Source organism: Schistocerca americana, chromosome 4 (assembly GCF_021461395.2).
Source record: "Schistocerca americana isolate TAMUIC-IGC-003095 chromosome 4, iqSchAmer2.1, whole genome shotgun sequence".
Lineage (NCBI taxonomy): Eukaryota > Metazoa > Arthropoda > Insecta > Orthoptera > Acrididae > Schistocerca > Schistocerca americana.
In genome coordinates, this window is record NC_060122.1 from 666,524,610 (window position 1) to 666,537,843 (window position 13,234).

Genomic DNA, 13,234 nt, shown 5'->3' on the forward strand with positions numbered 1-13,234 from the left:
GTTGTCGTCAGAGAGAGAGATGCCAGGAACTACAGTGGCTGTGAATGTTTGGAGCTTAGCCCATAATTGTGATGATAAGATGTGTGGACCCAACACTTCTGTTCTTGTGCACTCTTGACTGGTTTCAAAAGTAGCTTTGGATGTAAAGGCTTGCCAGTAAACTCTCTGAAGTGGCCAGCATGGTGCAGGTTGTATTGGTCTATGGGTTACATTTATATCTATGATCAAAACCCCTTATTCTCCCATTGCAGTCTGATACTGTCAAGTTTTTAATATGTTTGAAGGCTTTATTATCAAGAATATTCCCAGTCCAAAAAACCCTGTTCCCAGTGAGTGCCATTTGTTTAGCAAATTTTTCTAATGTTTTCAGGTTAGTGATGTCACATTAATGACATCAGTCTACAGGTGTGGTATCGCAATGTTAACTTATCCCTTTCTTCAATCTAAAACCACCATGCTGATACAAACCTACAATCAAGGCAATATTTATTTGCCTTCACCCGAAATTGATGCAGATTGCTTGACAACATTGAAAGAAGCAGAGATGACGTTGCTACCATTTGTTCTGCTTGTTAAAAGGGCCAACTAAAGGGTCTGATTCCACCTGTCTGCTTGGACCTGTGAGACAAATATGTTGTGTGACATCACTGAGGCATGGCATGTACGAAACGCGTTGTGTCTGCAGAGTGTGTGTTGGAATAGGTGGTGGTGCACTCTAGTGTGGGACGTTTATGATTCTAAACTGATTGTGGGTGGTGTTAGTACAGCATTGGAGTTAGTGCTGTGTGTTACTCAATGTTTCGGGAGTTTGTTTTTGCTGCCTTGACAGTGAGTTATTTTAATGTCATTAGTTATTGGCTACTGATTTGTTTCCTGCTTTGAAATTGTTAATTTGTAGTCTCGTTAGTAACCTGGATTTTTTTTTTTTTTTTTTTTTTTTTTTTTTTTTAGACGTACTTTAATTTTTAAGTGCAATTTCTTTAGAAAAATAACATTTTTGCAATTTTTATTATTAGACTGCAAAGTCAGACTTAAAAAGATCCTTATTTTATTAACCAAACTAACCTTTAAAATCGCTGAAAATCGCCATCTGAACTCTCTTTTTCTTCTTCTTCTTCCTCCCTCTTTGTCATCATCATTGCCCTCTTCACAGATGCTACTACTTTCAATTTATAGTCCACATCATATGAGTACCTTTTATTTTTTTTCCATTACGAAACTACCTGCTAACAACAGTGTTTTACTTTTACCAATAACCCAAATCACCTTCAGTTCACGTTCAGTGGCACAGCAGACTGCAGTGATGCATCATAGTCTAGACAGTGTTCTGGATTTGTGATGGTAGGGTGACAGGGAGACAGTGTTAGCAAGCTTGTGAATCCCTGCAAATTCATGTTTGTGGCATTGGTGCACTGCTGCTCCCAGTTGAATCTATTGTTGCCAGATAGAAATAGGTTTCCCATCCCGCAGCATCAAATATACGGCCATTTCTAAGACTGGTGGGAATTTTGAATCAAACACTGGATATTTTCATAGTAATTTTGAGTATAAGATGCACTTGAATTTTGGAGGCAATGTTTCAAAGAAAAAGGTATGTTTTATAGTCTGTAAAATACAGTGTAAATTTCACTAGTTGTTCATGATCGGGTGGAGGGGAGGGTCACTGAACGCGCATTTAGAGTGCGGATAAAGTGTCTGGTATTGCAGTTTTTGTTTGAGCTACATAGGTCAAATGAAATATTCAATTCCCATTGTGGTTTTTTTTATTTTTTTTGTTAAGTTTCTTTTAGAGGATTTTCTTTATTTTTTTTTATGGTGACATTCTTATTGTTGTATATTTATGCTGTCCCTGGCCAAAACCTCCTACTTCCCATGGTCATACCTTTAGTTTCATTTTATTGCTGGAGCGAAATCTTTCGCATCATTTGTAAATTTGTTAGCGGGTGTATTTACTGATGTCGTTCCCATACTGTCACATTGATTGGCTTCCTCATAGTAAAAGCTATCTGGAAAGGATCAACAATACATAAAAGAAGTAATTAAGCCATACACTGCTGAACTGTCATGGTCCAAACATGAAGAAACCTGTAAAAATGATAGTAGAAGCCAGGAGGTCGACTGACAACATGACGTAAAAAAAAAAAAAATTCCAAGATTTTCAGAATAGTACAGACAGTTAACTGCAAAGTGATACAACAGCTGATGCAAGGGAATTTATGGCAGCTGATAAGCCTCTAAATTACACTACACAATGCTGTACTCTGAAAGACTACTTTAAAGATTTTCTTTTAAATCAAGCTTGAACTCTTTTACAAAGAAACTCTATACTTTTAAGATTCTTAGAACATGCACCGGAAACCGCTAGAGGACAAGATCCATGTTTGATGCAAAGATTTTGTTCCCGTAACAACCATACATTGCTCATACAACTTACCTACAAAATAGCAGAAATCTTAGTAACTTCAAAATGAAAAATCATGGAACACAACAGAATTCTTTAGAAGAACCAACCATAGATTAACACTAATAGCACACATTTTATAAAACATTCTTCAGCCTAATGACCTACTAATTCCATTACATTACAGATGCAATATTCACAGAAACTTAAAAAGTAACACAGAAGCTATACATTGTTAGCCTCTCACAAAGAGCGCAAAAGAGATGCACTTTAACTTCATGAAAATATATATCACAATCAACACAGATTGTAACTAGCATTTATTGTACCAAACATTTTATGTAATTATTTCAAGCTGATGAAAGATTTAGTAGCAAAACATCTACTCTATATGTTTCCTACTTCACTTATAACAATGTTGCAAATGATGACAGTACCAGTTCAGACTGCATATGCCAGGCAGAAATATTTCTTGGGCCAAGACAGAAACTCTGTACTAAGAAACTCATAACATACATACAACATGTAACATAACAGTGATGCTTTGTAAGGATTACTGAGTTATAGAATAGTAAAGGGATTACCCAGTAGTACCAATAATTGTGATAGCATTGAAACAGCATACATGGAAATTTCTCTCCAGTGTTGTAGACCAAAAACGTTGTTGCTCTCACCTGTGTACATCTGATCGTGTCGTTGTACCTGAAGTCTAGTTTTGATTACTGTTAGTGGGTACAGGAAGCATCTAATGGAGAATGAACTCAACATACTCAAAGGGACAAACTTCTTTTTGTCCATCATTTCCCACTCAATCGTCCTTATGAATTGCTGTGACTCCATCGATACCATTTTACGCCTATCCGTTTTCATATTCTCCTAACATGACAGTATCACAACAGTGTTTCACCGTTCTTCACACTCGCTAGTCAATACACCACGAAGTGCCGGTTCCATCTCATCTGAAATATTAACAACGAAAAATTTTCACTAGACATTTCTCCACATATGTTCAAATTTAAACACCACTTCCAATAATGTCTGACAATCCTTAACTTTTATGAGGTACGTATAGAACTTACGTTCTACAATTTAAAGGTCACGAGAGTATTGTTTATCAGAGTCTTTTTCTTAAACGCGGCATCAGTCACAAATTTTTTATCATGGTCTTAATTTCACGTCATAAATCGCACATTTTGACTGCTCATAGCCGGACCGCCACAAATTATTATCACCTGTCAAGGCCAACAATACACTTGCACTTGCTCCTGAAATTCCATGTTTTGACTTGCGACCAGATGATCGGCAAGTCAAAGATGGCATATATTTCAGCAAAGAAAAACTTTTTCAATGGAGTAGACAGGGATATCTGAACTTTAAGGTGGACCACCTCATCCAATAAAAACTTGCACATGCAGCCTCATCTTTTTTTTCCAGCAAATGACATCATATCGCAAGTCGAAACAGCTGAAGATTCTGTTGTCAACATTCATAACTGTCCTATAAAGTGCGAATGATGTAAGGATTTGTTAGATTATACGAACGTGTCTAAAAGATACAGAAGTCAATATTTTATTACATTCGACTCGAATGGTTATCACTAAATATACGTCTATCGTATCGTATTAATATTTACTTTCAGGACTTGATCTTATTTGGTTTGATTTGTATTTGGACCTGTAAAATTACAATTTTTGCAAAGAATGTACTGTAATGTAGGATAAGTCTATGAATACAATACTACATGAGTAAAAAGGGAAGAAAAACAAATAATAGTATAAACAAAATAAATACAAGACATAAAATATTACATTCAAAGCTTCAAAGAAAATAAAAAAACAATAGCACTGCAGACAATAGACATACAATATGTACAATATTACACACATTTCTTCTCGGATACATGAGGGCTGTCAATGTCCTTTTTAATACATATTTTAAAGACTACAAGACGCTATGGACTGTAACCATTTTCTTAAAATAACATTTTTACGATTTTTATTATTAGACTACAAAGCCAGACTAAAAAATTCGAGGTTTATAAAACCGAACTTACCTTTAAAATCCCTGAAAATCATCATCAGAACTTTCTTCTTTTTCTTCTTCTTCCACTTCGTCGTCATCGTTGTCCTCTTCGTATATAATATGTTCTTCACTGCCATCAGGAGCGTTACTTATGCCACACTCCTTGAAAGATTTAACAATAATTTATCTTCCCCCTCTAGACCACAACTGTTTTATCCCCTGACACACTTGTTTGATTGTAAGCCGTTTTAAAGTTACCTTCGGCTGAAATCATGGTGGGTTTCATCCATCATCCATTTCTTCCATTCCTCTCTCATATACACAATAAATGGTTTATTTATCGAGATATCAAGAGGTTTCAATTGTGAAGTAACTCCTCCTGGAATAACATCAAATTCTGTATTTCCCTGTCTCAATTTCTCTTTCATATGATTTTTCAAATGACTGCTAAACTGAGCTTGCGCAAGAAGAGAACTCTTCTGCAATAAAACATTTTTCCTTCTCTCCCACACTTTGTTAATTCATAATTTCGTACCAGGCTCATCCATCTAACCTTTGTCATGTACGTGAACAACAACACCTGGCGGTATTTCAGAAGGTTTTGGCATTTTTTGTTGAATGATAATGGTGGAGGACATGAAGATGGGACATTGAGCAGTATGTGAAGAATTGTTTGTCATCTGCACAATGTACCAATTAGAACCACAAACATGTACCGCTTTAATGATTACCAGAGACATCCAAGCCATTTGGAACGGTGGAAATAAACATTTGGATCAGTTTAACGAAACACCAGTGGATAACCACTATATGATAACCATTTTACTTTGTTACATTTTGATAGCTGCCATCCTGAATGAGCAAGTGGTTACAATAACACAAACAATCATAATAACTGTATACTGAAGTTCAGTGTCCCCAACACAATAATAATGGATCAGGGCACCAAATTCATATTCAAACTAAAATTAAGCAACTTTGTCACCTGTTATGAATCTGGAATTCCCTGCACTGCAAAAACAAAAAATAAAAAAATAGAAGGCCTGAGTTCATTCACAATACCATTGCAAAAAATTTAAGCTATTATTTAAATAGACGCAACAATAACGCAGACACATAGCTATCCTATTTTGTGGCTAAGTACAATGCATAAGTTCGTGATACCATTGGGCTCTTGCCATACAAAGTGGCGTATTGTAGGAAGACGTTATCTCCTTTTGAAGTTATTAAACCTAATATTGGGGAAAATGGAGAGCTGGTACGAAATGTTGCAAAAACGTTGAGGGACTTGTGGAAGCGAGGAGAAACAGGAAATACTAAGGCACTCAAGCGACAAGAGAATATTGGACGATTACTGCCAATTTTCCAGATTACAGGGTTAACCAATGTGTAATGTTAGGAAGCCCCTATCAACCAGAGGGAACAGCAAAAAATTTCTTATGCATTATCAAGGTCCATACCAAGTCATAGAGATGATATCATCTGTAAATGTCAAATTACAGTGCCAACGTGAGTCTCTGTTGTCCACTTGAGGTGCATCAAACCTTTTATAGGTGCTCTGGATATTTTACCACAGGTTTCATTGCTGCTACCTGCAAAGAAGGTAAAGAGCAAAACAGATAGGAAGGAAGCAGAAATTCATGCACAGGATATGCACAAGGTGTCTTATGCATTCAGGTTGTGCCAATAAGGGACAAGGCTTGCAGAATATCTATAGGAACGCTTTAGTAAGTTGTATCATGTTTGTATCTTTGTCTTATTTTTACAAAGTTATTACATTGTGTTAGTAGCAAAATTTGTGTTTTCATTTCATAATATGTTTTTGGTGTTGGGAATGGTGGATAGTATAGTGTTCATAGAGGGAGGGAGGGAGAGTGGCAAGGATTCCTTTCTCTCAGGTGGCATAACCACCGAGGCAAAAATGGGAAGCTCTGCATAAATATGTGCAATTAAAGATGTGGGAAGTAATTTTGGGGGGGGGGGGGGGGAGAAAGTTATTTTCCCCCAAACGTTACCAATAAGGTAAAAATCAGAAGTTCTGGATAAATACATACAAATAAAAATTTGAGAAATAGAGTTGGCCTCTGAGGATAGGGGAAGCCATGGATTGATGTCGGTGGATGACCTCCAACAATGTCAAGTAGAAAGACTCACTATTTACGAAGCAGGATGGTCCAGATTGACATGAAGCATATGGGACACAGTTATTCTTCAATGAAATGGATGCTGAATGATTTACAGGCATGTCCTGATGCCAAAGGGTCAATATGCATTGGTTTTATCCCGTGTTCACAGTAGAAGTAGTAATTAAAACAGGTCGACTCAAGGGAATTGCAAGGTAGTATTTTATTGCTTAATGGTACTACCTGTGGCATAGCAAGAACTCCGTTTCATCTCCCAGCTATTGTCACTGGGATCCTTTAATGAATTTGACACAGCCCTCATATTAGCCAGAAAACCCATTGCCAACGTGTTGCCAACTCAGAACCTTATCTACCTAAGCAACACCTTAAAACCTGACATTTTCCATTCGCTAGATGGTCTTATACAAATGATGAAAGTTCGCATTACCGTTCAGCAGGTGATCTAGCTTGTATGACATTGTCGTGATAAACACTGTGATAAAATCCTAACCATGAGTGTCCCAGTTTCTGGTGCAATTGTGCTTCTAACTCTCTTTTGTGCAAATTTTATCTACTTTAAATGGAAAACTGACTTCCTGTTGAGTTCCCATTGCACGGGCTCCCAACAGACTAGTTTAATTTTAGGCAAAATCCTTTTGTTTAATAGAACCCCAATGAACCACATAGTTTATATTAAATTAGAGTAAGGAAAACTCGAGAACATTGTATTTTTTATGTCAACTTGTGAAACACTGTTAAGATTCTTTTATCCAAGAATGTAAACAGGTGACAATCTGGTACTGGATTTCTCAAAGGAGGGAGAAATATTGCACCATGGGCAGTAAGCTATTCCTGCAACAACACACCATCATAGAGAGGGAAGTCCTCCAGAAGACCAAATGCCATTGAGCAAGAGAGTATATTCAGGGAAAAAGAATACTGATTCAGTAGGCTGATGCCATGAACTATGCTAGCCAGCATTCCTGAAAACCAAACTTACGCCATCTTGTGCGTCCACTAGCGCTTCTGGAGGACCTGACTAAACAAGAAATATGGAACAGATTAAGCCACCACTACCTGGTGACAATGCTCAGCAGCTCCAACTTCTGTGTTGAGAGTGCTGCTGTTAGAGAAATGCTAACCAGCTGATTCACATATATAACCACCTGCCCCCCAAATAAGACCCTCATTCACATTTGTTTATTACATCTAGCAGTACTTTGACTTTGACGTTTCACACCCTCACATCCCATTCCTTTGACGGCCTGTGTGAAAAGTATCATTTAAAATGTATTGTGGGACGTTTTGATGTTCTGTCCCATTCCATTCCACCAAGTGCGAATCGACCTTAATGCGAGCTTCCATGTCATCTCACATTTGCTTATGTAACTTTTACATGAAGGGCTTATTTCGATAGTGGTTCAAGTCCATTACTTCCACTTCTCTGTTTATAATGTTTCTGAAATTAATGGTCGAAACAACAGAAAGAAAGGTTCATCTCTAGCAAGACGCCATATGTTTGAATATTTCTGTTATCTCAACTGCAGATTTTCAGCGCTCATTTAACTTTAGGACTCTGTATCTCAGAATGAACAACAATGGACTTGTACCACTACTGAAATAAGCCCTTCACATGTGGGGAGACATAAGTTGAAAGGACTTTAAAATTATTTTTAATAATTGTACAATGATTTTAGAATTACTCTCTGTCTTCTTGCAGGCGATTTCGTTTAATTAACATCGCTGTTAGCTCCTGAGCTAACACCTGCATAGCTACATACACCAACATGAATCACATCAGTTGATGCCAACATGAAAACTATACCAGCAGAAATTCTGACTGAGCGTATGCAAGTGCTTTCTGGCCTACAAACCTGAGGCTGCTAACTATTAATGGTTTTAGACAGTTTCCATCTATCAACGAATCACTTCTGTTTATACGTAAGATGCACTTTTAAGATTTACAGGTTACATATTCTGTTATAATCATCTATAAAAAGTTAAACAAATGTTTCACAGGAAATAGTATATCGTGAAACCTCTCAAAAACAAATTTAACGCAAATAACAAGCTTCAAGTCCTTGAAATACAAATGTTGCCGTGAAAGCAAAATTGTGAAGGCTTTTTTGGCCACTTGTTGACACACTGCCTATTGGCTTCTGCCTCGGGTTCTTCGGCCGACGTTCATCTAATGATTTTACTGACGTTTCGCCAGCACGAGTGGCTGGCATTGTCAAAGCTTCACCTTCCATTGCCAGTGGTGAACTGGAGCGGAGCTCGCGGCCGCAGACTATATATACCCTGCGCGCCAACGTCCGAGGGGTTCTCCTCGGTCATTTCCGGTGTGGTTCTCCTCTTGCTTCCAAAGAGTAAATATCTCTGGAGTGAGCGTTCAAAGCGCAGAACAGATTTTGTGCTGTCAACATACATTGCCGGCCTGGTCACGTGTTCTCGGGACGTCGTGTGTTTGTCCGTACAGCGCCCTGTATATTTAGAATGTCACTACATCCCTAGTACAGACGAATTCTTTTCGTACATGTCGTGGATTATTTATATATGTTGCGCAGACATTTTAACAGTATCCATTTGATAGCGGGAATAAACCAGCTACGTAACTTTTAAGGGCAAGTGATATTACATCCTGATCCTTGCGATAGGTGTCACAGTTCAGATGCACTCGATTTTTGGTTGTCTTCGGCATGAAACGGTACTTTATAGTATTACAGAGCCAGACGTACATTTTTGCAGTGATTGTCTTGAAAAACGACTTGACAGTACGCTAGTAATTTTGTAAGTGTCCGAAACACACCGAATTTTCCACAGTTAGCGATTATATCCTTGCTAATTCGTCCTTTTCTTTCGCTATTTCTGCGTATTTATTTTCTCGTTTTTGCGACCTAAATTACAATTTTTCTTACTGGCAACACGTTGAAGTATTTATTTAACACATTTTACGTGCTTGCTCCCAGTTTATTAAATAAATAGTAGTAGACTGAGTAATCTATATTCATAATCGACAAGTCACTGATAAATGCATGAAGGATAGTATTTGCTGAAACAACTAACAATTCCCTTTCACTAGCAAATTTACAAGAGGAAGCGATTGTTTGTAAGCTTTTGTACGAGCCATAATATCTATAATATAGTCATAAAATCATAGAAAAATAGGCCTACAGAATCAAGCCTTAATTATAATGCATCTTGAAATTTTTAAACATATACAGTGTCTCTTACTAATATGATAACTATAATTAGAGCTACATGGTATGTACCCATAAAGGTTACTATCCCTCCTTTCACATATTTTTCTTTGCATCCGTAGCAACAACAGTAATTCACCATCGCTATTATACTACCAACAAACGGTGAAACACAACAAAAACTCTTGATATTATAAACTTCAAGCACTGGAGAAAGCACACACGCACAGTGAAATCCCGAAAACGCGTGACAACCCTGGTTTAATGTTGACAAAATGCGCAGAACGCAATGCTCACTCCAGAGATATTTGCTCCATAGTTGCCACCTGCGACGGTCGTTCGCTGCAGTACGGGAAGCCAGGATCCGTTTACCTTAAGGCTTTCCTCTTTCTTGTTGAAACTGTTCGCGTGTTTTTGTATTTCTACAGCTTCTCTGAACAAGCGCGTGTCATAGTGCTTCTTTACAGCCAGAACTTCTGTGTCAGCGAATTTTATTACTCAGTGCGTGCTCTGCCACGGCCGATTTCTCCACCTTCCCCAACCTGCAATGTCACTTATGTTCTTTGATCCTGGTGTTGATTGATCGTCCAGTCATTCCAATATAAACTTTTCCGCATGTGCATGGTATACGGAATATTTCCGACATTGCAAGTGGGTCCCTTTTCTCCTTTGCCGATCTAAGACACTCTTTGATCTTCCCTGTCGGTTTGAAAATCGTCTTTACGCCGTGTTTACGCAATATACGAAGGATTCTGTCCATCACTCTGGGAATTTAGGGCAGAAAGGCCGTACCCCACATTTCTTTTTCTGATTCCTTACTTCGCCGAGTGTTTGGCTCTGTTACACTTCTAATGAAACTTGTGGAGTACCCATTGCTCCTCAGAACACTTGCCAGGTGTTGCATTTCGCGTCTGAGGTGCTGCGGCTCACATATTCGTTCTGCCCGCATTACGAGCGTATTAATCATGCCTCTTTTCTGGCTCGGGTGGTGGTTTGATAGTTTGTGCAGGTATCGGTCCGTGTGTGTCGGTTTTCGATGTACGCTGTGTCCCAGGATTTCACCATCCCTGTAACCAGCACATCTAGAAATGGCAGTTTTTTGTTCTTCTCTACTTCCATGGTAAATTTTATGTTGACATGGAGGCTGTTCAAGTGTCTTAGGAAGTCAGTGAGCTGCTCTTCACCATGGCTCCACACAACGAAGGTATCATTGACGTACCTGTACCACACCTTAGGTTTGCAAGCCACCAAGAATTGTTCCATGAAGGAGTTGGCAACCACTGGACTAAGAGGACTACCCATGGCGACGCCTTCCAGCTGTTCGTAGAAATCGCCATCCCGCGTGAAATAGATCGTGGTGAGACATGCATGGAAGAGCTTTGTGATGTCTTGCGGGAAAATGGAACCGATGTGCTCCAGAGCGTCACTGAGTGGCATTTTCGTAAACAAAGAAACAACATCGAAGTTGACCAGGATGTCGTTTGGTGCAAGTTTCAGATTCTTCAGCTTCTCAATGAAATGTCCTGAGTCCTTTATGTATGTGTCGGTCTTCCCCACGTGTGGCTGGAGCAGAGAGGCCAAGTGTTTTGCCAGTTTATATTTCGGTGAGCCAGGAGCGCTAACAATCGATCTTAGTGGAACGTTGTTCTCATGTATCTTGGGTAATCCATACAGCCGAGGTGGTAGGGCTTCTGTGTTGCGCAGGTTTCTCTGTATGTCCGCCGGCAGAGAAGATGCCTTGATTAATCGATTCGTATTCCGTGTGATACGCTGCGTCGGATCTGCGCTTAGTTTTCGGTACGTCGTCGGATCTAACACGTCTCGGATCTTTTTCTCATAATCTTCGGTCTTCACTGCGACGGGCGCATTCCGCTTATCGGCAGGCAGTACCAATATACTCTTGTCGGCGTTGAGATTCTTAATGGCTTGTAGCTCTTCGTTTTTCAGGTCGCAAGCTGGTGGTTTTGCTCGGCGCAGTATCCTGGCTGTTTCAGTGCGTATTTCCTCTGCCCTTTCACAAGGAAGGGTCCGAATGGCCGCTTCGGTGTTGGCAATGATGTCCTCCACAGGTATAGTTCTCGGGATGATAGCGAAATTCCCTCCTTTTTGAAGAACAGACACTTCCTCTTCGATCTATTGTCGTTCAGTGAGGCTGACCACAGTGTGTGACATATCGGGAATCGCCTTGTCGGTCTGCTTCCGGCATCTTTCAAACTTTTTCTTCTGTCGCTCAGTGCAGCGCTCGAGTTCGTTCTGCATGCTCCTGTTGAGTGATGCTGTCGATCTTGTCCCAGTCGTCTCGATGCATTCTGCTACTTAGTTGATAGAAAATGTCCAAAAGTTCCTGATCCGTTCTCGCCAAGTCTCTCCATGTTGTATGAATTCGCTCACGAAGAAAAGCTCGTTCCATTCTGTCGTAGAGGCGATGTGCGTGGGCGGTCCTGAATAGGCGCTTACATTTCAAGAACTTCGGTGTAGCACCTTCATCCCGGCACCACGACGGAAAGGCGATAGAGGACATCAACCGCGCTTTCTTCTTCCGTCGTTGTTCAAGGCGTCGGTACAATCTGCAAATCTCCTCCCCGTAGAGGCGTAATACAAAATTGTTAAGGCTTTCGTGGCCACTTGTTGACACACTGCCTGCTGGCTTCTGTCTCGGGTTCTTCGACCGACGTTCATCTAATGATTTTACTGACGTTACGCCAGCACGAGTGGCTGACAGTGTCAAAACTTCACCCTCCATTGCCGGTGGTGAACTGGAGCGGAGCTCGCGGCCGCAAACTATATGTACCTTGCGCGCCAACGTTCGAGGGCTTCTCCTCGGTCATTTCAGGTGCGGTTCTCCTCTTGCCACCTGCGACGGTCGTTCGCTGCAGTACGGGAAGCCTTAAGGCTTTCCTCTTTCTTGTTGAAACACCTGGAAAGTGTTCTGAGGAGCAATGGGTACTCCACAAGTTATATTAGAAGTGTAACAGAGCTCTGTTACAATTGTCGATTGTAAGTATGAATTTGCTACCATATAGGTAACACCAAAAAGTAAGTGAATTCATCTGTTAAGCTCAACATATCCTTCTCTATGGTTGAGTAATCGTCCTCAGCTTCATTTAACTGTCTTGGTGCATGTGCTATTTGATATTCTTTCCCATTTACTGCCTGACTTAAAACGGATCTGACTGCCTGGTTGCTCACATCGCAGGACAGGATAAGTCCTTCTCCACAATTTGGAAGAATTATTACATGGCTAGTTAATAGTGCCTTCTTTAATTTCTTGAATACAGCTTGACACTCAGCAATTCACAGGATCTTTAAACCTTTTTTAACAAACAATAACGACCACGTGGAAAAAAGGGGCAAGTCCATTTAATTTGGGGATGAATTTATAGTACTTCTCATGCCCAGCCATCTGAGTTACAAAGTAGTTAAAATGACTTTCGAATAACCTGCCAAGTCAGTGTAATGCAAAGGTTTTCACTGTTAGTAACGGAAAT

At 39.7% G+C, this 13,234-nt stretch overlaps 1 protein-coding gene across 1 annotated transcript in view; it reads right to left on the reverse strand.

Annotated features, from left to right (window-relative positions):
* LOC124613863 (solute carrier family 25 member 44) overlaps positions 1-3,713 on the reverse strand; it is a 136,258-nt gene extending 132,545 nt beyond the window's left edge. Inside the window, exons 1-2 of the mRNA XM_047142589.1 lie at positions 3,481-3,713; positions 3,076-3,360 (exon numbers count right to left, since the gene is read on the reverse strand). Coding sequence (XP_046998545.1) covers positions 3,076-3,271 — 196 coding nt within the window. The 5' untranslated portion in view covers positions 3,272-3,360; positions 3,481-3,713. The remainder of the gene's footprint in view (positions 1-3,075; positions 3,361-3,480) is intronic.
* Positions 3,714-13,234: the final 9,521 nt, after the last annotated feature.